This window comes from Haliotis rubra, unplaced genomic scaffold, assembly GCF_003918875.1.
Source record: "Haliotis rubra isolate DU_JTF1 unplaced genomic scaffold, ASM391887v1 Scf206, whole genome shotgun sequence".
In the NCBI taxonomy this organism is placed as follows: domain Eukaryota; kingdom Metazoa; phylum Mollusca; class Gastropoda; order Lepetellida; family Haliotidae; genus Haliotis; species Haliotis rubra.
In genome coordinates this window covers 645732-671783 of record NW_025766070.1, presented here as the reverse complement: position 1 = coordinate 671783, position 26052 = coordinate 645732, and the positions used below count along the sequence as shown (strand labels likewise).

General features: G+C 40.3%; 3 protein-coding genes across 4 annotated transcripts in view; 1 reads left to right on the top strand and 2 right to left on the bottom strand.

Moving 5' to 3' along the window:
* Window positions 1–9457, bottom strand: part of LOC124276126 (exportin-5-like) — a 44744-nt gene extending 35287 nt beyond the window's left edge. The window contains 7 exon segments of the mRNA XM_046711793.1: window positions 135–211; window positions 981–1199; window positions 2194–2376; window positions 7146–7283; window positions 7590–7662; window positions 8212–8333; window positions 9296–9457. Coding sequence (XP_046567749.1) covers window positions 135–211; window positions 981–1199; window positions 2194–2376; window positions 7146–7283; window positions 7590–7662; window positions 8212–8333; window positions 9296–9397 — 914 coding nt within the window. The 5' untranslated portion in view covers window positions 9398–9457.
* A 72-nt stretch (window positions 9458–9529) lies between these two features.
* Window positions 9530–12049, top strand: LOC124276125. Of its 2 annotated transcripts, none has more exons than XM_046711791.1 (2): window positions 9530–9594; window positions 10286–12049. In XM_046711791.1, exon 2 carries the CDS (start codon window positions 10338–10340, stop codon window positions 11694–11696), a length of 1359 nt encoding a protein of 452 aa, XP_046567747.1. In that variant the 5' UTR covers window positions 9530–9594; window positions 10286–10337; the 3' UTR covers window positions 11697–12049. The 2 variants fall into 2 exon arrangements, with proteins under 2 accessions (XP_046567747.1, XP_046567748.1); XM_046711792.1 differs by having other exon boundaries at window positions 9537–9717.
* Window positions 12050–24133: 12084 nt separating this feature from the next.
* The window catches only part of LOC124276124 (vacuolar protein sorting-associated protein 54-like), a 58433-nt gene continuing 56514 nt past the window's right edge, over window positions 24134–26052 (bottom strand). The window contains exon 26 of the mRNA XM_046711790.1: window positions 24134–25597. Within this exon, the coding sequence (XP_046567746.1) occupies window positions 25495–25597 (103 nt within the window). The 3' untranslated portion in view covers window positions 24134–25494. The remainder of the gene's footprint in view (window positions 25598–26052) is intronic.

Genomic DNA, 26052 nt, shown 5'->3' with positions numbered 1-26052 from the left:
TACAGAAGAAGTGGCGTTACCTGAATGCAATGTCAATACAACTCAATTTTAATTTTAACAACACAAGTTTGCTCCCCACGAAACAAAGATATGTCTCTGTCGTCCTTACAGAGTGTAAACAACGTCTCACTTACACTGCAGCATTAAGTATTGTTGCCATGGCATCTTCACTGAACAACACCAACAATGGCTTTCTTTCTTCCAGCTTACCCTGAAATCACACACAGCAAGAAGCTGAAGTTGGTGTATTGAAGGAGGCAAAAACATTAATCTAAAATCCTGGACAGTCAGTACTCTTGTAAAACATTTTTATTGGGCCCGAAAAACAATACACATAAGACTGGTTGTGGTTCATTCTCTTCCCACAGAGGTTACTCCTGTCATATCTTCCTACGTAACCTCTGTTCTAATACGGCCCTTTCATGGTGTGAGCGTTCAAGACTCGTGATTGGAGGCAATCAGATTTAGTTGTGCAATCAGCGACGTTGTTTCAAAAGTGATCATTCGCAAGGCCTCGGTAATTTCCGTATGCTTCGAGAAAACTAAACTTCTTCCCCTGCGCGATGTGCAAACGTTTCTTCTAGACAGAACTCAGTCATGTTATGGCGGATCAGTGGCGTCTCCATCGCCCTCGTTGACAACGGACAAGCTAGCCATTAAACGTCTTGTGTGTAACATCAACACAAGTCCCCGGCAGATGGGGTATATTTTTGGCCCCACATTTGCTTGTGTTAGTCAAGTTGAATCTAAGTCGATGTGACAACTGTTCTGATTGGATAGAAAGAAGGGAGATAATTCGTTTTGCGATCTTTTGCCGCTAGGGGATTTTACGACAACCGGGAAATATGGCCGTATTAGAACAGAGGTTCGTAGGAAGATATGACAGGAGTAACCTCTGTGGGAAGAGAATGGTTGTGGTTGTGAAAGGGAGGAGTCAGAAATACATGTTCAGCAATATTCCAGTTTTAAAACTTTCTTACCTTTCGACTGACGATAAGCAGAAGACATTCTGCTGCAGACAACTGCAGGCTGCTGTCACTTAGCAACAAACAGAGGAGCTGCAAGAGGCGTCCGTCTCTCTCAACAATGTGGGACATGTTGACCCAGTCCACAAACCCTGTGAGAGTTGACAGAACTGCCTCACTCACACGACACGCTGCCAGGGCTTTCAGCTTCTCCAGCTCGTTCTCAGATCCTGACTGCTGAAACAGATGATGTTTTGTTACCTTGAAGGCTACCCTATATATTCCAGTGAGGTTTCAGTGAGTATCTGTGACATGTGGCTTATTGAGGACAGCATCAGCAAGGGTGCAGCGATACTCAAATGTCATCCTAGATAATCTGTATTCTACAAAGATACATACCCTGGACCCAGTTGCCGTTTCAGCTTCATTTGGATAGTCTGACACATACCTGACAATGCCTAGAACTGCTTTTGTCGCTTTCTACATTCATTTAGATTAAGGGAGGCATGTTAGAGACACCTTTGCTTTGATCATCTAGGAACTTTTAGCTTACTGGCCTCATTGTTAAAAAGGAGATGTTGAAAATGCAAAAGCTTATGGAAGATGGACGGACACTAGCAGCCACTGTTTTCAATCATGCAACTTCTTATCATTTCAAGGAGTGGCCATGACTTCAGAACAAGGATAAAGCTGGCGTGGTCTGTGGAGTTTATGTGAACCAAAAAGAAGATCCATCTTTTAACATAGTGAATGTTATTTCACCCTTGACTACGGAATAAGCTGCTCAAATTCCATTTTAATTAGAAAATATTACCCTTTTCACGTTGTGAACAGTCAATGATATTTCGAGAATCATCCATTAACCATAATCTGAGCATACTTCTTCATGAATTAATGTCGAGCTTTCTTCTGTGAAAGTATGTTTGTCACAGATAACTTCTAAGTGTTCCCTCTTATCTTAAGTTAACCATGCCATTACAGTAGAATACTTTTCATAACGAACACGGATATAACGAACTGACTGATATAGCGAACTGTTTTAAAAGTCCCGAATAAACCTTATATTATAATATAAAAAGTGAATAGCGAACTACGAATATAACGTACTAATTCCAGTGGTCCCCTGGAGTTCGTTATAAAGGTATTTTACTGTAGTTTGATCTATATAACCGGTACCCTCATGCAGGGAATGTTGACCACAATTACTGTTCTACAGTTCCAGTCTCACCAGCTTCCTGTAGAGTGTGGTGTTGTTCTCCAGCAGGGTGAGGAAGAAGTGGAACAGCTGTGTCATCTGTGAGGTGAGAGCCTGCAGCACCTCCCGCCGCCGCTGATGAGGCAGGTTCTGGAACGCCACCACATCCTCCACCAGACGATGGAAGATCATCAGCACCAGCTCCGTCTGAGTCTCCTGAAGAAGAAGTAAGTCATTGAGTCAGTGTTGATTAATTCTGCAGTCAGCAATATCAAATCTATGTCAGAACCCACCTGAATATGATCAAGTCTAGATCAGGCAAATAGAAATCATGAAAGAGGAACCAACAATATATATGAACAACTTACAGTGACTCTCTTTGAGGATTCAAGGTCAGGCTAATCATACTAAAAACCCGGGTTCAATGCCCCATATCGGAACAATGAGTGGAATATTGCTAACTGTGACACAAAAACTCACTCACTCACTGTTGGGTGTTCTGAGTTGGAACCAATTCATATGTGGGACTGATGTAGCAAATATATACATCTACCATCACTGAGTAAGTGAGTGAGTGAGTGAGTGAGTTTAGTTTTATGCCGCACTCAGCAATATTCCAGCTATATGGCGGCGGTCTGTAAATAATCGAGTCTGGACCAGACAATACAGTGATCAACAGCATGAGCATCGATCTGCGCAATTGGGAAACGATAACATGTGTCAACCATGTCAGCGGGTCTGACCACGCGATCCCGTTAGTCGCCTCTGACGACAAGCAGGGGTTACTGAAGATCAATTCTAACCCGGACCTTCACGGGTCCTACCACCACTGAGCATGCTCAACAATGACAATGCAAATCTTCAGACGGACGAAACGATCAGCTAAGAGAAGGTAACTCTATCCTTCAACCTCGAAACTCACTTTCCATGCTGACCATGAACAGACAAAATGTGGGGAGGTGGGTGGCCCTACCACGAGGAGGACTCTCTTCAAAGAAACAGCAACCTGTGCAGGTTGGTTTGATTCTTTTTCAGAAGAGGTCCTCCTTGGAATACTTATATGTATAAGACAGTATAAGACTCCCAAAGAACAGAGTCGGGAGTGGCATTCTGTCTGGCAAAACGAATCCAAATTCAAGTGGAATTCTCCAATCTATATATAGATTAAGATCGCACTTACCCAGTCACATGACCTCCTACGCCGATTAGGCGAGGACATGAGTCAGGATCAAGGGTCAAACTATTGCTGAGCTAACAAGTTACTGTTGATTAATGGCTCAAATACACGATCAGTGGAAGGCTGGGTAAGCGTTAGAAGTTCTATATGAGCCGTCACGTGGAAAGCAAGATTGATCTGAGAGTGGTATGTATCTGGGAGGCGAATACTGACATGATCAGTATGAAATACTGTCAGTGCCAGGTCAGTGGATATTGCATGGATGTCCCCGACTCTTCTAACGGACCTTACCACCACAAGTAAAGCCGTCTTCCACGTCAACAAGTGAAGTGAGAGAGACGATAGACTTGAAAAGTCAGGGCCAGACCACCAATTGAGCACAATTGGCAATTTTCAAGGTGGGCTGGTTTGCCACTGAGGCGGTTGAACCCTGTTCATGCCAGCTACGAAGCGCTGTACGAGAGGGTGATGCCTAGGCAGAGCACCGTTGAATGGGGTAAGAAACGTTGAAATAGCCATGGAGTACCCGCGAATGTATTAAGGCTCTCTTCCAAAACAGGGTTAAAGTAATTCCGATTTCCGAACTAAATCTGGAATTCTGGGTGTCTAGAGGTTAGACCTGACAGAGGCAAGGCACCCATTCAATCTGAAGATTCGGGTGTGGCACCCCATTCAGAGTAAGAATGTCTGGCCGTAAAGGTAATTCGAGACCTGTTACCTCGTTGTCCAGAGACTGCAGGTCGCCCAGAACACCGCCCCTACCCGGAAGAGGGATGTATCTGTTTGGAATGAGAGCGTTGGCATCTCCAGGGTGGAGAGACGAGTCTGTCCACCACTGCAGATGAGGAATCCTAGAACCCCGAGGAGCCAGTCAATTAGGTACGGGTGACAATGGCACTGCGATCCGGCTATCAGGAGCTGGAATCAACCTCAACATGGTGAACACCCTTGACGCCGTAGAGATACCTAAGGGGAGCACACGAAACTGGTAGCACGTCCTGTCGAAGGATGTAATTCATGGGATTCGGGAATGCATTGGAACAAGGAGGTATGCGACCTTGAGGCCAATCCCCTGCCTCGACAGATGAGATCACTGAGCGCAAGTCTCTAGGAAAGTACCTCTATGAACTTGAACAGCCCTCAGATTGAGAAAGGGTCTCAACATTCCGTTCTTTATGGTAACGAGGAAATAAGTGGAGTCAAACCCTACATTTTCTGACCTTTAGGAACCATGTCAATGGCTGCCTTGCCCAGCAGAGACTAGATCTCAGCACGGAGTATTTCCGCCTTCTCACAGGGTTTTGGAGCAGAATACAATAAATCCCTGCAGTTGGCAACATGTCGTTAGCCAGTGCCGGGGCACCTGAGTGATTAACGAGAAGCTCCACAGACTTCCGTTTTCCTCGAAACAGCCACAGGCTCAGTAGGCCCATAAGCACACTCATCATTTGGCTGTCACTGATGAAGAATTACCAGCGCTCTTTCCCCTTTCCATCAGCTCCCTCTGCAGAGCAGAGAGATGCGCCGGGTGGAGCATACAGCGTTGGGCTGTTATGTGGGAAGGACGGCAGACTAACGGTAGAATGAGAGGCCGTGTCCCGGATGCCTTGCTGGAACGAAAGGCTTCCCCCTGGGAGGTGGAACTCCAATGGTTCGGGCCCTCCTCATGGACAACACCTGAGGCAACACAGCAAGTCTATCTCGCACTTGTCTCAGGGACGAACTGAGTCATCGTAAGGTTCAAAGTATCGAAAAGAGCTGATGCTCAAATCGACTTGTTCACTGTTCGAGACAGAACCCTGGTTCCGAGGCACAGTGGAAGCCTGATAAATCAGTGTTCCCCAAGCACTCAGGTAGACCTTGGAGTGTCAAGGTGACCGGTATCCCCAGCACACTCGACAAACTCTTGGCCAAGGCGTCAATAGACATTAGGCTGAGAAGTGATTTACTGGCGCCAGGGGATCTGCGTCCTACCAGAGCTGAAGCCGGGTCGGTGCTACTCCCACGGTTCAGAGCGTCCGCGGAGCCGTAGCTCGGTGCGAGTCCCCAGGTTCAGAGCGTCGGATTTAGCACCTGGTACTTCCAAAAGCGCACTGAGCATACAGATACATGGCCTATAGCGCTATATAAACACACATATATATATGTACAGGGGTAGACCTCGAAGTGTCGAGGTGACCGGTAGCTCCGTCACACACAACAGTCTCTTGACCAAGGCATGGATAGACATCAGGCAGAGACTTGAGCTACCAGTGCTGGGGATCTACGCCATACCTGGGTCGGTGCTAGTCCCCAGGTTCAGAGAGTCTGAACCCCGGTCACGAGACACATGGGAGTAGCCTAACAATGCCGGGTTACCCTGTTACTCGGATAGACCTCGGTGCATCGAGGTGACCGGTAACTCTGTCACACTCAACAGCCTCTTGGCCAGGGTGTCGATAGACACCAGGCCGAAACCTGAGCTACCAGCACTGGGGATCTGTGCTGTATGGGACAAAGCACGGGTCAGTGTGAGTCCCCAGGTTCAGAGCGTCCCGGCGCCGAAGCATGGATCTGATCATCCCCTGAACATCATCCCAGAGCTGGAGCTCTGTTCGGGACCTTCCCCTTAACAGATGCGCCGGGGCCATTTCTACCCTTAGGCCGGGTACCAAGCTCCTCTCACAACCCGGACACCACGTCTGAGATCAGAGTGCACACCGACAACCTCTGCTGCCGCTATAAGTACGAAATCAATCGTTAGTGGAGCAGCAATATTGTTTGTGGGGGAGGTGAAGGTGGGAGATAAGAAAAGAGTTTCCATAGTAATCTAGCCTTTTTACCTCTTTAGAGGTTGTAGCTTACTCATTTTGGACGGGGGTCCTGACCCTAAATATTATCCTCCGCCTGAAGCAGATTAGTGAAAACATAAAATCTGTGTGCCTGAATGAACACGCTTGAGGCATAAGTCCCAGGCAGAATACACAAACTTGGTCGCCATGAGCCTCATTGTGAAATCCAAAGCAAACATAAAAGCAATGCTGCAACATATCCGCCATCTTGTCAAACACGTAGTTTGAAGAGGAGAATTTGGAAAATATAACACTAATTGCAACACAACGTGAAAAAACGATGAACGATATTCCCCTTGTAGTATTGCAAAGCGATTGTACAGAAGAAATCACTTGTTGCGTGACACCGTCAACAACAAAAAGCACCAGCTAGACGTGATGACATGTCACAAATAATAATTATGTATGTATGTAATGCGATGCAATTATAATACAAGTGACAAGAATCCTTATAAGCGTAAAAGCCTTGCAAGTGAAAACGAATAGGAATTCAACTTGAAAAAGTTTAGAGGACAGCAGGCATGTTTTGCACCATGTGAATGACAGCATGGAAAGTGAGTTACAAGGTTGAAGGTTCAAGTTACCTTCCCTTGGCTGTGGGGTCCTGCGGGGCCCTGCAGGGGTGGTTGAACAAGACAAAAACGAGTTTTTTGTTTTGTAAATATTTTATTCAAGATATAGTTACAACAATCATAGGAATTTTTAATGGACATAAGAATGCTTTTAAGCATCTCAAGGAGGACCTATTCTGAAAAAGAACAATACTCCCAATTTGAAGGTTCAAATAGAAGCAGATGATTTAAACTTTGCATATATATTGCATATATACAGCAACTGAACAGACGTTCTAAGTGACGTCTTGTCACATATTTCATTACAAGACAGGCAGACGGAACCAGCCGTCTGCTCTCCAGGCAGATGCACTATTCAATACATCACGGAAGAGTTCCTATAACAAACATTGTGTCTCTACATACCCCATGCTGACACAGGTCATGTAGTTCGGTGAGTAATGACGGCCAGAGTTGAGGCCATTCCCTTTTGATTAGCTCCACCATGATCCGAGACACGCCATCTTTGATATGCAGCTCCTCCTCCAGTAGACTGTGTGTGCCCTGTGGTAAGATGAAATCATCATGTTATTGTGTGTGTTCTGTGGTGAGATGAAGTCATCATGTTATTGTGTGTGTTCTGTGGTGAGATGAAGTCATCATGTTATTGTGTGTGCCCTGTGGTGAGAAACAGTCATGTTATTGTGTGTGTTCTGTGGTGAGATGAAGTCATCATGTTATTGTGTGTGCCCTGTAAATTATCAAAACTGACTAACTAGAAACAAAATCATCACTCATTATATTGCAAAAGTAACTTTAAAATTTCAGTTGTGACATCAGAAATAAAAACATTTGAAGAACAATACCAACCTGATCAACTAATTCCATTGAACTTTTCTTTAAATTATCCTTATCATTTTGTGACATAATATGCCATCGAAACCTGTAACAGAAAAGATCGTTTAGCTATTGTAAATGCTGTATTTAAAATGAAACTTTATATCTTGATAATTAAAGAAACAACTTACATTACTGGATACCCTGATCAGAATAATGATCAGTAGGACGGACTTAATTCAGTGAAGATTGATGCATCATGATTAGCATGTTTCTCAGTAATAATGACTAATTACCCACTCATACAAGCACAACACAACCAATACCTGTGATGAAAGTGCACAATCATGCTTTCTGCTATCTCTCATGGTGGTAGTTCTGGACAGCAAATTGAAGTGCTTAAGTTTAACCTTTCCAACCAAGATCAATTTTCTTTTCTGACAATTGATCACATTTTTATGAGGGGTGGTGGGGTAATCTAGACATAAAGCTGTCGCTTCTCAGTGAATACATGAGTTTGAATTGTCACATGGTACAATGTTTGGAGACCAATTTGACTGTCCACAACCATGACATTGCAGGAAGATTGCTAAAAGCATAACCAGTCATAATGTTCAGAATATATCTTTTTAAAAACCAAACATGCTATACTTACTTGATACAGTGTTCAACTAACTGTAAACCAAAGTGTCTTAGAATGGGAGAAAACTGTTTTCCTGCTAAAACCAACCCACAAGGTAGACAATCTGGGGAGGATTCTTTGAATTCTTCACAAATCTGCAATTTTGATGAGGATTTATTCAACAAAATGTAAGCATTGTGTTTTCATTTGTCAGTAAGTATGGTGCACTTCAAGGGTTTATGTTTTGCTAACATTGTAAAACACTCAAAATACTGAAATATATTCAACATAACATGTTTATGACATAAATTTAATTGTACATCAGTAGAAGACTAGAACATACATGCAGTATTGAGCAAGGTCAGTTGATTATTTAAATAATAATCTTGGTCAAAGGGAGCTAACCATTAAAGTACTCATCTTCATATTGTGTAATGCTTCCTTAATAAATTTGTCTTTTCACTTGATTTTAAAAGGGCAGCAGACCTATAACCTCAATGACTAAATGACAATTTCGGCCACAGTTTCAATGCATAAAATCTTCCTTGCAGATCAACTGTACATACTATAGTTTGGTAATGTATAACAATGATGTGTCATTATTGTGAAGGCACTGTCATATCCTGACATGATGTTAAAGGATAACTATCTGTTTCTTGACAAGTTAATTATTGTTATATCAGATATGTTGGAAACTGATAAAGCTAATTGCCTGAGTGTCTGTTTTCTAAATGTTTGTGCAATATGTGATGGCAAGTCCAAAAGCTATGAAAAATTATGCGTGGCAAGCCTCAATAAAGGATACATTTCCACTGATTTGTATAAAACACCAAACATTTTCTACAGTCATGTTTTGTAGTTGATCTATTCAACTGAAATTGAATTGAATATACCCAGCAGATATTCTACTGTTCTACTACATAGATGTCGAAGCTAAAACAAAACGAAATAAAAATGTTGTATGGTGCTGAATTATTGAAACACATATTAAGTTACTCATTCTTGAAGTATGATGATCTGAGTTCAATTATATGAGCAGAGATACGCCCTTTTCATCGATACTCTATTCAAAGGATAATTTCATAAGATCGTAACTGGCAAAGATGTTAAAAACAACCTTATGAGCTGTAAGACGGTCATTGTGCCCTACAGACGGGTTCATAACAGTTTCGACAGCTTCTGCTAGTCTTGGTATTATGTTGTCAATACGGGAACTCATTATTATTTCTTATGATTTTTCTTCGGAGAAACAACAACCATTTTTCATTCAGAACGCACACGTTTTCTTTCAACCAATGAAATGTCCGTATTTGGCGGAAGATGTACTTTACAGACTTAATCACTAGAGAATACTTCCGGAAGAAGAATTTCATGGCTGAGCAAAGTGAAACTTGTTACACGAAACATTAAAGTGTTGTGAGTAAAATATGTCAGTTATGTTTTGGTTTCGGAATGCACTGGCCTCAGTGAATCAGATCTGACACAGTTTTAGTTGAAAATTATATCATCGACAAGACAACGCTCATGTCAAGTGGTCCAGTAGGTGTTGCTTTCTCTTCCACTAAGTTCCAGTGTCGCTTTTACTTTAGTAACAGATTACTAGACTAAAGCCATGGTATAATTTCAGATAATCATAGATATAGCATTTACGTGTTATAATTTTGTGAATATTCGGCCACCTCCTAAAAGCATTTTTGTTAGGAAGTGTAAAATGTTTTCTTACACTGCATGTTCACTAATACAGACAGTTGTTGCTTATTGTGATCATCAATAAGTTCACATATTGTGAAGGATTTCAGATAGATATGCAAATTGTCGGATCATAGGTTTTCAGATGGCAGCATCTACGTGTTGTGTCACGCAGGGCTTCTAAATTCTCGAATGATGGTTTGAGTTTGAAGTATACTTCTTTCAGATGTGGCCTTTAAAAGTAAGTGATATGTTTTGTGGTCATTCTCCAAAGTTGTAAATGTCTGAGACCTGCATCCTTTTGTGCTTTCTCACATGAATGTGAAATTCCAGTGATGCTTAAAATCAACTCACTCACTGTAGTTTCAGGTATCCACCATAATTTGCTCGCTCATTACTCAATATTCTCTTGTTTCAGGCCCGGCCTGATATTTCAACCCTATGCTAGAATGTAGAACTAAAGGTTGATAATGTATCCATTCAGACATCAGAGAACACCTCCCTCTGTCCTTCTCCATGGTGACTATGGCCCTTACAACAAGAGGGAGCTTGAGGCGGCCAGAGCTCAGTTAATTAATGATGTGTATACTATGCCTGGTGCCATTTTGGACAGAGTGAGGTCAAAGTGTGGAATCATTCCAAATAGATTTGGGGTATTCAGTGGTTGCGAGCCTCATCCAAGGACATATGTGTCTTATGAATCCCAATCCTGTGCTTTGGTTGCTGAAGGAGGATGGCCAGAGATCATTAGGGAAAATCCAATTGTTCAAAATGGTGGTAGCAGGTATGAACCTGAAAGTCACTCCAGTGGTAGAGCTACACCAACAAGTAGTAGAGACTCACAGGTATTCAGGTCTCATGATGATGAAACACCATCGACGTCAGGAAGTGTGAAACGAAAAAATGACATGGTGGAAGATGATGATGAATTGTTTGATGGCGAAAGTTTTAAGAAGTTGAAGAAATGCGATGAACTTGATGAGCTCGACGATCTTGAAGTTAGCGATGTCTCTGACAACATAGATAGTGATGAAGAAAGTGTTGTAGGCTTTAAATGTGATCTGTGCAAATTCACGTCTACCGATGCTGGATTTATGCAGAGCCACTTAAAGGACAATCTTCACTTCTCTGCAAGTGAATATGAAGGTGTCATCGAAAATCAAATCTTCGTGCCACAAGGGCTTTTGAAACCAATGACACATATACATGAAGGTGGTAAATTGCAATGCCTCATTCCAATGTGTACAGTATGTAAAGAAGTGTTTAATGACGTCCATTCATGCTACAGTCACTCTCAAAAGACTCATAAGATGGACAAGCCCCTCTATGCTTTAAGTGTTGTGAGAGCTTGCAGAACGGTTATTTTCAATCTTCCCCCTCAGTGTCCTGTATGTGAAATGTTTTTCAGTGGGGCTGCTCAACTATACAACCATTGCAGATCATCTGGACATTTACTCTACAAACCACCAGAATCCAATGAAAGAGTGTTGCTGGTTTGTATTTATTGCAAATCTGAAGTAGTGTTCACAGACTTTTACAAATGTCAGGATCATCTGTTGTGCAAGCATGGTACTGGCAAACAAAAACTTGAGATGAAGATTCTCTATGTAGAAATGCCAACGGAGGTGAAAGAGATGTTACCTAAAGTTGTTAGGAACAGTGACTACCAAGAATGTCCTGATGTGCCCCGTAGAAAGAAAAAGAAAAAGAAGAGATCAAACCATTCCAAAGGAAAAAATGCTAAAAATAATATGGCCAGGAAGGGTGGAGGAAAGTCTTTTTACAAGGATCGTCAGGTATTTAATTATTCCCACAGATCTTCCAAGTGAGGTTATTTGGTTGAGCTGCTTTTGTGTGACATTTATAAACAGCTCATTGTCAAAGAACTCTAGCTAGCTGTTGCCAGACTGGTAACAGTTTTCAAGGCTCTACAATAGATATGAAGAATGTTCAGCTTTCATATTCTGAACACAATCAGTATCATTACTATGAGTGTATTCTGTAAAACAGGTCACTGTTTGCATGCATCTACAATGGATGAGGGACGTCTCTATATGAGTTTCATGTCCTGAAGACAGTCTGTATCAATTTTTTCTGTAAAACAGGTAACAGTTTGCATGCGTCTTCAGTGGATATGAGGGACGTCTCTATATAATTTTCATATTCTGAAGACAATCTGTATCAATGTATTCTGGATTACATGCAATCATGCCTGGATTTTAGCTCCTAACCAGGGTGCCGTTGTACAAAACGATCTTAGCGCTAAGGTGACCGTAACTCCCATACCTTAACATAAACTTAAGGTAGTCTTAGCGCTAAGATTGTTTTGTACAACGGCACCCTGTTCAGTACAAGTAAGTTATAGGATGCTCTGATTGTTGTATTGAATTGCACCCCCTGGAGTGCCACACATCTATTATCATTGTTTCAATCCTGGTTTGTCTTGATAATGTGTCGTCACGATATGGCTGAGATATTGCCGATGTGACGTTAAATATTAACTCACTCACTCACTTGATAATGTGGCGATACTGCTGTCTTCCACATGCAGCTTATAAGCTCTGACTCACTTAACTTGTATCTCATCTGCTTCCCCTAATTCTATCCTAAGCTCTTGGATCTGCTTTCTGATTAAGCACCCTGTGTGACTATCCAGTAGAGCTGTGAATTGGTTGAAATTTCACAATTGATGATTGCTTCATTACCAACGAGCAATCATTGAAAAAAAATTGGTTAGAGTCATTTTTCAGATTTTCCTATCCAGGTTGTTATTGCAGATAAATACTAATATATCATGAACATAAACTTCCCGGAGTTTTCAAGATATATTCAGTCATGACTTTTCAGTTAGTGAAAGAAAAAACAATTTTTCAGTCCCTGACAACATTGAATATATGTTTCATCATCAAGGGTTTCAAAGACTAAACAGTAGTTCCAAAATTGTGTGTGTTCGATTATGAGAAAATGTGATCGGTTGCTTGGTCGTTTGGTCACTATGACCAATCCTCAGTTATTTCAATTGATCGGAACACCACTACTATTGGGAGCACTTTCCAAATTAATGATGATTAAGATGGTACATGTCTGGCTCTGAGACCTGTACCTATTGAGGCTTTCCTCCTATGTAAATCTGACATGATCATCATGTAATGTAACTGAAAGTCTGTTTATAAGTGGCGATAAACCAAACTCACTCACACAAACATGGCAGGATTCAGTGTGACCTGTGAAACCGCTCAAACATATTGTCAATTAAATGTTGGCAAAATCTGTTGTTTTCTGCACATCAATCAAGCTGAGACTGTTTTTACTTATATGTGTGAATTATGCAGTGTATGAAATAAGCCAAAAACCAAGTCAAACATCAGGGCTGGTAACTCTAAATCTAGACCATCCATCAGAAATCTAGCCTGTCTCGGGCGGTCGGATGGGCCTTATTTCATACACTGAATTATGTAGTATGTTAGAAATCAAGTCATCAGTTGTAGAGATATCCAGCCTGTATATGTTGTATGGCACGCTTACTGTCCTATGATAATCAAACATGCAAGATCCTTTTTTACATATGCAGGAACTTGATTATCAGAGATTTTGGTTACGTTTTAGTATTCATTTAGAATGTTATTCTTGAAGTTTTAATATGTTGCTTAAATCTGGCAAATGTTTATTTCGCATGTTTAGGTAGGAACCTTTTCAGTACTTTATTATGGTTACTGTTAGAAATTCTTACTTTGTTCATTGTTACACACAAGCTTCATGTACTGTTTATTTGAGTTTTTGTAGTTGTGTTTTGTCATGACTGTTGTCATTTCTGTTTGGTTTTACTTTACTGGTAAGGATTTATGTCATTTTCTTTGTAACCAATTTATCAAGTTTTACTGACACAGAGAAAGGTAAACATGCAAAAAACATGTACATTGAAACCTGGTAATCTAAGTTTCATTTTCATTTAAAACTGTCATCATACTTTCATTCACAGTATACTATCATGAATATATTGGTCCTAGCATGATGTATAACAATTACAAGTGAACAAGACTTAACTTTAGAAATTTTAATATACCTACATAAATAAACCTTTGCTTCTCTTAAAGATTGTCTTTAAGTAGGAACATGATGAGTTAATTTTGTATGTGAAAGTACAGGTGTGGAAATAACAGTGATATGTCAACGTCAAATGAGACTGAGACTATCCTGGGTATTTACTGGCTTGAAACTGACTGGAATTAGGAGATCTGGTCCTGGGCCTAGATTTTCGAAGCTCTCTTAGCACTAAGATAGTCGTAAGTTAATGTTAATGTATGGCACTTACGACTATCTTAGCGCTAAGAGAGCTTCGAAAATCTAGGCCCTGATTTCTTGAAACAAACTTAGGTTTTTACTCAAATGTCAAACTGAGTTTTGTAGTCAATACACATCTCAAGTAACTAATACCAACTGAAATATTTTGTTCATATTTAAGAAAAATATTGTTGAAATATCTTAAAATTGAAGAAAGATAAATTGTAAATGCAGTCTGTGACTCTAGCTGTTACTCTGAAGCTTGGATTTAGTCAAATTTAGTTTAATGATAGGTCATATAATGACATTAAAATGTACAAATAAATGATGCTAAGAGCTACTTTTGGCACAGATTGCACACAATTTATTTATCACCACTGACCGACTGACTGAGTTTGGTTTTTCATATTTTTAGCAATATTCCAGCAACATCTTAAAATTGTGGGGACACCAGAAATGGGCTTCACACATTGTACCCATGTGGGGATTAGTTTAATGATAGGTCTTATTCCAGCGAAATAGCGGGGACACCAGAAACGCTTTTAACCATTAAGCTACCCCACTAGCCGCCCCATTTATCACCAGTAGGGGTATCTTCCAATAATCGACTGCTTCAATAATCTTAGTGTTGTAAATGCCAAGATCCATAACAAATTGAAAGAAAGGTGGTCATACCACCGATTCATATGGAATTATTTAGATGGTGTGTGTAGTACGTCAGACACATGGCCTTGAATGTTTGGGAAGGAGCCGTGACAAAGCCTTCAATTTGTATGAGGGAGTTTTTTCAAAGGCTTTGAAATATTTTCAAGATGCCATTTCTCTTCTGAAAATGTCAGACTTTAAGGTAATTAAACTGTGATCAGTCACTTACTTTATAGCAATGTTACAGGGTATACAGTGTCAGATACAGGAGTTTAAAAAAGGGAAAGGTATGAAAAAATGAAATGAGAAAGAAACGAAACGGGATAGACTCACACAGGGATGCACATGATGTTGTAGTGTGAAAGTGGGATATTGAATATACACGGGGTTGGTTAATAATCATGATAATGATCGTGTTTATAGGGTTATACGTTCAGGCATTTTTTGTTATGTTCTATTCATGTAATGTTAGGGGTGTCAGAGGTTTCTGATTCAATAGTCAGTTTTAACTGTCAAGAAGAGACATGTTTTTTCTTGTTTTATTAATTTTGCTGATGTGCAGGTGGGTCATATTACCTTTGTAAATATCTCTAGGAAGTGTATCCATCATATGGAGAGAGAATGGTTTGTTAGGATATTGATTATATTAACTAAAAATAAACTTTGAATATGTTGTTTTTCCGCCATATTCTGCTTGGCATTATCATATGCCTGTTATGAGGTATTTCAGTGAGGAGTGTGGAACTGCAGCATTGTGAATTACCTCCCTTTGACCTTACCTCAGAAGATGAGGCCTCACAAGAACGTATATATAGATGCATGGCTGGATGTTTTCAGCAAGTAAGCTCTCTTCATCAAAATATAATTGATCATCAGTTATGTTTCCAAATATGAGAAAAAATGTGTTGCTCATATTATACATGGCTACTCTGCAATGACTGTCTCACCTATAGTGGCGGTCTGTAAATAATCAAGTCTGGACCAGACAATCCCATGATCAAAAGCATGAGCATCGATCTATGCAACTGGAATACTATGACATGTGTCAACCACGTCAGCAATTGCATAACTGTTGTAACCCAGATCTACATGGGTTGTATGAGGTTAATTTCTGGTATCCCTTCACCTTAATGGCATATTGAGAAGCAGCTTCAAACCATTCTCCCTCACTAACTCTATGCTGCAATTTCATCACAAACAGCATGGTCAGGGCTTGGTTTTGCATTATTCTATAAAAACAACACACAGAGAAGAAACATATAATGGAGTGATTTATTTGTCGATTATAATAAAACAATATTACATGACATGAACAACTGACACATGAATATAGTTACTTCACACACAAGTGACTGGATGACTCCATGCAGTAAAGGCATGTCACAGTACTACTTAATACCCAAGATTGTTGCTCTGTGATTATGTGCACAACGTAACATGAATAGCTTTGACCTACCTCTTATCTCATGGATTACAGATTTACTCTGCCATGTTGTTGTGGCACATGCCCAATAGACAGCACATAACACGTTTATTTATTTTTTATCTAAAAAACAAGAAATTATGCAAAAACTGGAAGGGTTGTGCCTGTATAAAAATACAAAACAAGTCAAATTCGTAGTTTATTGAAAACAAATATTGGTGCAGTTGATCACTGATCCAAGTTTAAAACTGGTTTTATGTATTTGTGTGGGTGATTTGATCTGTGTAGCATTTGTTATATTCTAGGGATTCCACGTGAAACTAAGGATCATAATAATCATAAAACAACCGACAGATCCTGGTCTGAGTGAGTGACATTAAGTTTTCAGATTTAACAAAAATTGGACTTTTGGGATTTGATACTTTGTCAGATTTTTCACAGACAAAAGAGAACATGCATCATTCGGTAATGCTAGTATACAGTATTAGAATAACTTCAGGATACCACTGGACAAGGACTAGAAGCTCTCATACACAATGCCAGGGATAATATACATGTATACAGTTTGAGGAGGGTTGTTAGGGTGTGATTTTTCATGAGACAACACATGAATACACCATGCCATTTAAGAAAGTAAAGATTCTAGTACATTTTTCACACAAAGTACTTGATCTAGGCTACCTGTTGTCAGATTTCCATTTTTTTTAAGGAGTGGTGGCTGAGGGGGTTAGATGACTTTGTGTGCTTGTGATATAGTGCCTCGGTCTGAGATTGGGTTCGAATCACAGATTGAACTCAACCCTACAAGTATGAGAATCTGTACTTTACTGAGAGTGTAATCCCAAATATAACATGTTAGCCAACACATGGTTTACAACTTGACTCAAGACTACACCTGATTGTTCTACTGTGTCAGGAACCGCGTCCGTGGTGTAGTGGTTAGAGCGTCCGCCCGGAGAGCGGAAGGTTGAGGGTTCAATCCCCGACCGCGTCATACCAAAACACTTTAAAATATGGTACTTGTTGGTCCCTGCCTGGCACTCGGCATTAATGGGTACAACAAGGACTGGTCGGCTCGGAGTCAGTATAATGTGTCTGAGTGGGGTATTCATGCTTCACTGCGGCATGGTATCTCAGTGGGCTAGCACTATAAAACCAGCTTCAGTTTGGGATAGTACAAGCAGCCGCACATACACATACACATGCATGCACGTCGTCATATGAGCGAAATATTCTCAAGCACGATGATAAACCCAATTTCACCTCACCTCACCTCTACTGTGTCAAGTGTGTATCCTCTTGCAATCAACAGATTTAAGAGTTGAAACTGTGAACATTAAAGCTCTAATTTCCACATACTCCTTTCTGAAAAGGTTTGAAACATAACCAGACCAATATAGAATATGCATTTCATCTTCATAAATGAACAATCATTTTCACAGAGTTCCTGGATTGGTCCGTGAGATTTCATTTTCAGCGAATACTCACAATATATTCTGGAGAAGCTGTGTAATGAAGGCATTTTATTTGGGAGAAAGTGTCAGTAGCAATGACTAGGGTATGTGTACTCTAGAAAATCCTGAGGATATCATTATTGATCTTAGAATTCAATATTGCACATAAGTCAATTCACAATAATCAGAGTCAAACATGCCAGTTTAAAATATCAATTAAATACACATACAGGTGGATTTGTATCAGGTACTATCAGGTAAAACCCAAATCAAGAGAGTGACTGAGTTGGGGTTAATGCTTGTTTTAAACAGTATTCCTGGTATAACCCCATGTACAGTTGTTACACACAAGTGAGTGAATGTAATATTCCGATGCAGAATATTACAACATCCTGTAAATAACAAACTGGTTGAAAGCAGAAGTAATGATCAATGTATCCGGACACATAATGTCAAACTGCCTGACACCTCTTTTGTGGTTTTGTTTTTCTGTTACTCAACGCCACTTTTCAATATTTCAGTTCACAATGGCAGTATATAGCTACGTCTGGACCAGACAATCCAGTTATTGATATTTTGACAAAATATCCACGCTGTTGGGGTTTGATGACATGTCATCAACCAAATCACTCTCACAAATTACTCAGAGTCATTGTGAGGCCTACCCCATTACTGTAGCTCATGCTTATCTAAACAGGATCACCAATCCGGGGATGCTGGTCATAACTCAACCCATGGATTGGGTGGTCAGAGACCTGGGTCATGGCTTGTCATCTGGGACATAGGTCTCTACAATACAAAGTATAAGATCATGCCACAGACTGTTTTCAGTTCAGTTTTCACCTACAATATGCACTGGCAGATAGGAAGTGTCCTCTATGACCACAAAGTGTTTTCAACTTAACACTGAACCCACCACCCTTCCATGTTGCTCCAAAGGAGTGAGTGAGTTTAGTTTTACACCGCACTCAGCAATATTCCAGCTATATGGTGGCGGTTTGTAAATAATCGAGTCTGGACCAGACAATCCAGTGATCAACAGCAATATTCCAGCTATATGGTGGCGGTCTGTAAATAATCGAGTCTGGACCAGACAATCCAGTGATCAACAGCAATATTCCAGCTTTATGGTGGCGGTCTGTAAATAATCGAGTCTGGACCAGACAATCCAGTGATCAACAGCATGAGCATCGATCTGCGCAATTGGGAACCGATGACGTGTCCAAGCCAGCAAGCCTGACCACCCGATACCGCTAGTCACCTCTTACGACAAGCATAGGTTACTGAAGGCTCATTCTAACCCGGACCTTCACGGGTCTGCTCCAAAGGAGCACATTCAGTTCTTCTGTTTTTCAGTACTTACGGACAATGAGTGAGTGAGTTTAGTTTTACGCCGCACTCAGCAATATTCCAGCTTATATGGCGGTAGGGACAATGAAATAAGGTGAGTCAGGCAGAGATGAGAAACATGTCACTTCAAGATGGTCTTAGTCTTGAAATGACAATCAAACCCCATTACTTGATGCAAGTTATTTTGATTTGTCATTGGTAAACATGGTCTTCCTATGATGAGCAGGAGATAAAATTATATTTTTCCAAAACCCTTCCTCCAGTATAAAATACAAGATGACTGACTGACTGACTGAGTTTGGTTTTACGCCGCTTTTAGCAATATTCCAGCAACATCACGGCGGGGAACACCAGAAATGGGCTTCACACATTGTACTCAAGTGGGGATTCGAACCCGGGTCTTTGGCGTGACGAGTCAACGCTTTAACCACTAGGCTACCCCACTGCCCCAAAATACAAGATGAATGTCGTTGCCAGACATTCTTACTCCAGGGGAGTCTGGTGGCCTAATGGTTAGAGCGTTTGCTTATCATCCTGATGAACCGGATTCATTCCACACATTGATACAATGTGTGAAGCCCATTGGTGACCCTGCCCTCCTACTGCTGTAATATTGCTATAAGCAACATACAACTATACTCACTCACTTGTTCCTGGTTTAGACCATCAGGAATGTTAATCAAAGTCACAGTTCTTGTCAAATCTTGGTATAATTAGAAAGCACAGATATGAGCATCAATTACAGACATAACACTGGGTCCAATGCTGATTTGAACAGGTTACTTATATCACATATAAACCTGAAGGGTGCTTCTCACTACCGGTATATATTACACATGGCTTCTTTTCCCGTAATAACCACATTTGAGGTTTTTGTTTGCTCCCAGGTTTTACTTTTTGTAAGTAAGACCTATTTCCCAGTTTACTTTTTCCTAACTCTATATTAACATCAACAAATATCGTCAAAGATCAACTTTAATGTGCAAATGTTTTCCCCAGCAGGATTGGAACCGCATCTCTCAGGTTATCAAGCGGATGCTCTACCTCATGGCCACCGGGCTGACAAAGAAGCCAGGGTTGAATTATCTATTTATAGTTAGGCCTACTGTCATTAAATTGATTTTCTAGCGCGTCAGTTACTGTTATGTAGCTTCATTACATGATCATCTAATTATCCACCATTGACGGTTTATATGTATAATAAAGCACTCCTCTCGGTTATGGTTGGGAAAGTAAGCCCTCGACCATCGGGTGGAGAGAAGTAATACCGAGAGCGCTACGCTACGCGCTCTCGGTCTTACTTCTCCCCACCCTCCGGTCTCAGGTCTTACTTTCCCAACCATAACCGAGGAGGAGTGCTTTATCCTACACATCTCAGTTTTTCTCTCAAAGTTTGAGGAAATCTCAAGCTGAAACAGGTCCTAGACGTTTTCCACTTAATTAACAAAGTATTAGTATGGTAAAACAGACGAATTTGGGATGTGAGACCATTTTCAGCACATCCTAGTAGCTAACAATGGCTGCAACTCTTCACTGCTATATCTGATATGTCTAGGGAACAAGAGATCCAGTTATGTGCAGTCTGGAGAACTTACCCATGGCTCCAATGTGTTCTTGAATCCCAATAGCTGCAACCCTGCACTGCACATATCTGGGTTTCCTGTTCTCTAGATATAACAGATGTGCAGTCAAGAAAACTTTTACCCTGGGTCATATGTCTGAGTCTGACTGAGTTTGGTTTTACGCCCGCTTTTAGCAATATTCCAGCAACATCACGGCCGGGGACACCAGAAATGGGCTTCACACATTGTGCCCATGTGGGGATTCGAACCCGGGTCTTCGGCGTGACGAGCCAACGCTTTAACCATTAGGCTACCCCACCGGCCCTGGGTCATACGTGTCTGGAATACCTGACTAGTTATGACATCAGTCATCAATGTCCTTCAAAGGAGCGCTCAGGTTATCGCAACTCTGTAAATTAACACTGACTTACAATAGTTTCACCGATTTGCGATTGCTTTACAATCACTCACTTGATAAAAAGAAGTATCTACATTGAATCACTGTACTTACTGCATAAAGAGGTTGTACATCAGAAGAAAGGTATGATACTTTATGGATGACAACTTCCCATAAAGTATCATACTTTTCTTGTTATTCATTAAAATGTCATTCAAACAGATCAGGTTGTACATCCATAGAATTATCTCCCTTGTTCATCAATTTTCTGTTTCTGTATTTCAATATGAGTTTTGCACTTTGTCATTGAATCAAATGAATGTCATCAGAATGTTAAAACATTAAATGATTTTTAAGTGGCCATAACACTGAAAACATATTTTCGTAATCTGTGATGAAATTGCAAGTAGCCACACTGGTCTCAGATGTGCACACAATACTCAATACTGATCATGTCAAGTTGAGGTCCGTTATGGAGGGAATGCTAGACAAGAAGAAAACCACTTTAGTCAATCTATCTTAAAAACACCTTAAGTTGTCTAAACACTAAGAAAATGGAATTTATATAATTTTAGAACCATGCAGAGGTGGGTCCTCATTTTTTAAACTTGAGGTGCACGTAAAACCGAAGCCACAAAGTGCACCTCCTGCCCCCAATCCTCTGGATCCTCTGGACCCACTGTTGCCATGGAAGTGCATCATGTTTGCGAACAAGTAGTAGTGTCACAAGCTTTCATGAAATCACATTAATTTCATGGAATAAAGAATGACGTACTGATACTATGGTGATACATTATAGCCCACATATATATATATATATATATATATGTCACCATCACATAAATAAATAATATATTTAATAATTTAACAAATTTGCATCACATAGTCAATCACACACACACATTCACATGGACTCTCATGTTTTCCAGTCTACAGACACAAATAACAATGACAGTTATAAACACAACCTGTGTCAAATGAAAGACGGTTATGATGTACCTTGAGAAAATATTTACAAAACATAGATTTATTATGAAAAAAGACAACACTTGTACTCTGTGAATAAAAGTGGAAACCACTGAAATTAGGTATTCCTGTGTCCACTGAAAACATGTAGCACTAACGTTTTCTCCTTTGTAATACTTTGGTTTCAAATATGGAATCATGCTGAACAGGCCATATCTTTTCTTTATTACTTGGATTACAATATATCTTATGAGACCATTAAAATGCTGGTCAACACAAATATATACACACAAAAATTAAACCACAAATATGTAATTTCTTGAAAGTATATAGTCAGTTAGAGGAAGGTCAGGGGTTACTTCCCTTGGATTATGTCTTGCATGAAGATTTTCTAAACTTAGTAACATTAAGCAATTAAAAAAGAAGAAAATTTAGGTTTATCATATATTTGAGAAATATTTGGTTGGGAGATACATACACCAAGTAATAAAGAAAACAAGCCTGCCTTAATAAAGTTACTATAAAATCACAGAATGCTTTTTCCTTAACAGCGCCTCAATATTTTCTATCTCATGGCTGGACCAAGTTTACCTCAACCTTTAAAACTTTAGTTTTGTCATGCACCGACATAGTGTTGGGGTAAAATTGTTGCAGGTCATCAACATTTGGAACAATGTCAACTCTGTGAAACCCATGATTAATTGTATGCTGCCGACAGGCCAAGGATCATAATTGGGAAACATTTAGATTTGAACTTACAAACAGTGGATCCTAGCATGGCAAAGGGGATGTAACTCTGCATAGACTTTATCTAAGATCACTGGGTCATGAGTGACCCTTTTCTACATTGTCAACATTGTGCAGGTTTGCATACATTCTTCCATCACCTGTGAATACACCGTGTTGCTCTGTCATATTGTTATTGTTAACCTGGGTAGCCCAGTGGTTAAAGTGTTTGCTTATCACACAGAAGACCCAGGTTTGATTCCCTATAAGGAACCGTTCATAATTAATGGCTGTGTGTGTGTGTGTGATATGATGATTTGAAGGGGTGGGATGTGGTTTTTTTGGGGTCACCCATTTTGTTCTGGGGAGGTGGGAGGGGGTTGTCATCAATTTTGTACACATTTCTAGGGGGGTCAGCAATTTTGTACATGAAACTATTTATTGATTTTGTACATGACAAGTAGGCAGGGTCACTTACTTTGCACATAAATGTGTGTGTGTGTGTGTGTGTGTGTGTGTGTGTGTGTGTGTGTGTGTGTGTGTGTGTGTGTGTGTGTGTGTGTGTGTGTGTGTGTGTGTGTGTGTGTGTGTGTGAGATTCACATTGTACATGCTTCTCCATAAAAATCATCATCACATCCCCTAGCCATAAATTATGAACGGTCCCTAATGGTACAATGTGTGAAGCCCATTTCAGGTGTTCCCTGCCAAGATATTGCTTGAATATTTCTAAAAGCAATGTAAAACCATTCTCACTCACTATTTTCAACCTGTAAACCAAGCAGAAGCCTGGCTCCAGCCAAAACTCAAACCAATGGTTAACATATAGCACTGCAATGCTTCTTACTGGACAACAAATGCAGATAGTACCATAGCCTTGTGGCCATCTGCTCTATGCATTAGCATTAAAAAAGGGTTCTGAAATTCACGAAGGGCTTCATTTCATTATCTTCCTCAAAACAGACATGTGCAAGCACACCACAAAGGTTTTCATGATGGAGAATGTAACACACAGAAACCCATGAAGTATTGACAATGACTCTTCAGAATCTTAAGGAAGCAGACTACACTGACAGGGTCACTGTTTAAATAACTATGCCAAGGCTGTCTTTTCCTGAGACTTGTGCCGAATACACTGACAGACAATCTCCAATCCTTATACATCCCACACAGAATAATCTATGGCGATCAGACGCTGCAAGCTGTAGGGGTGAAACCAGGGCTCCAGATAATTTTTCAACATTAGGAGTACGTACTTCTTAATTTTTTAATATAGGAGTACTGAAAAACCTTAAGAGTACATTTAGAGTATTGAATGGAATTTAATGGAGTATCAGCAGTTCATATTTGCACCACAACATTGCTACTCTTGTGTAAACAGGTCAATGAACAATAAAACAATACATTTTTCTGATAAATACGTCTGTAAATGATTCTAAGACCGTACACCATTGCTGTGGTGCGTATCTGCTACGTTTTCCAAAATATTTCCTACCGTATCGTGCATATTTTTTATCCGTACATACGCTGATACGGCCCTTATCTGGAGCCCTGGTGAAACAATACATTGGTGCATTAAGATGTTTCATGCTTTGACATAATACAGGATAGATTAATTTCTGCATCCATATCCATACATGACAATACGCTTGCTAAAATAAACTCCTTGCTACCCTTTCAATGTCCCACAAGCTCTCTTAAAAACTGTTGAAATTAGCATTTCAATTTCACTTCTGACAAGATCTGCTACCAACATGTTTGTGCAGCTGGCTTTTCCCTTTGAAGCTGTTCTGCAATATGAATACTCCACATGTTTCCACATGACATAAATATGCGTATCGCCATCACATCTTGACCTTGTGTATCGTCTCACTCCCAGTAATCAGCCTAGTTCTACTCCATGAAGATACCCAAATCACAAGCTGCCGAGCCATGGCGTGGTGAAAGTGAACAATTTGACTCCAAGGGTACAGTTTGTGTGTATGGTAGTGAATATGGTCGGAATAATCACAGAGGGAAGCATATAGTCTTACAATATAAACATGTCACCAAACTTTTCTGAAAAGCTAGAATTGGTTTCATTTTGAAAATCATTTGTGGTTGTAAACATATTTTTTCCCTAAAAATATGTCTTCCTTATCCTCCCACATTATAACGTGCTTGCTCGTTACACAGAGACACCATGCAGGTATAAAAAATAAACATCCTGGATGTGTTTTTTAAGGACCTGTGAAACCTGTTTCTCTGAATGAAAAGAGTTGATCCTGAATCGCATGCATGAAAGCAGAATGATAAATGCAGACTAGGAGTGACTTCCTAATATGACAATCACCATGGATGAATTTTGATATAACCCTCGTAATAGTTTTGACTATCGGAAAGCATGTTATACAGGCATGGTAAGGGATTACGTGAACTGAATGATACAGCAACCCACAGCAAAAAGTAAACCAGATGAACTTGCTCAAACAAGAAGAATGTTTGTAACTTTTATGGCAGACTGATTCTTGAGACAAATATTTGGATATCAGCAAAACTGAAAAAAATCATTCTCAAAAGCATGGGAAGCATTATCAGTAGAATATTGGCATTATGAAGAATTGTTTCCGGAGTAGCAGGTCCATGGGTGAGTTGGCTCTCATTTCGTCACAAGCCTTGAGATGTGTACTCCAAGATGGAAGCGTGGTAAATCCTTGACTAACGAACTGGTTTTGTCTGCTTGTGGCAGTTGACTGATGGTGAAAATGATGATGATGATCTGTATGTTGAATTTGATGCCCTGAATAATTCTTTGTTTTGTCTTCATAAAATCACATTTGGTCTGTCACCTTGGTAACCATACATCGTTCATATTTTCACACAAACTCTCAATTCCTTTCAAAGTTCGGAAATTTCCAGCATAGAACAAAAGGTCTGAAGTCACAAGCCTGAAAATAGAAATTGTATAAAATGTTAATGGGATTACTTTACAGGAATTTCATATTTCTGTTGTGTCAATAGAAACCCAAACGTTGAATGTGACGTAGGAGGTGAGGTGAGGTGAAATTGGGTTTAACGTCGAGCTGGAGAATATTTTGCTCATATGACGACGTGCATGCGTGTGTATGTGTATGTGCGGCTGCATGTACTTGCCCAGACTGAAGCTGGTTTTATAGTGCTAAGCCCACTGAGATACCATGCCGCAGTGAAGCATGAATACCCCACTCAGACACATTATACTGACTCCGAGCCGACCAGTCCATGTTGTACCCATTAATGCTGAGTGCCAGACAGGGACCAACAAGTACCATATTTTAACGTCTTTTGGTATGACGCGGTCGGGGATTGAACCCGCGACCTTCCGCTCTCCGGGCGGACGCTCTAACCACTACACCACGGAGGC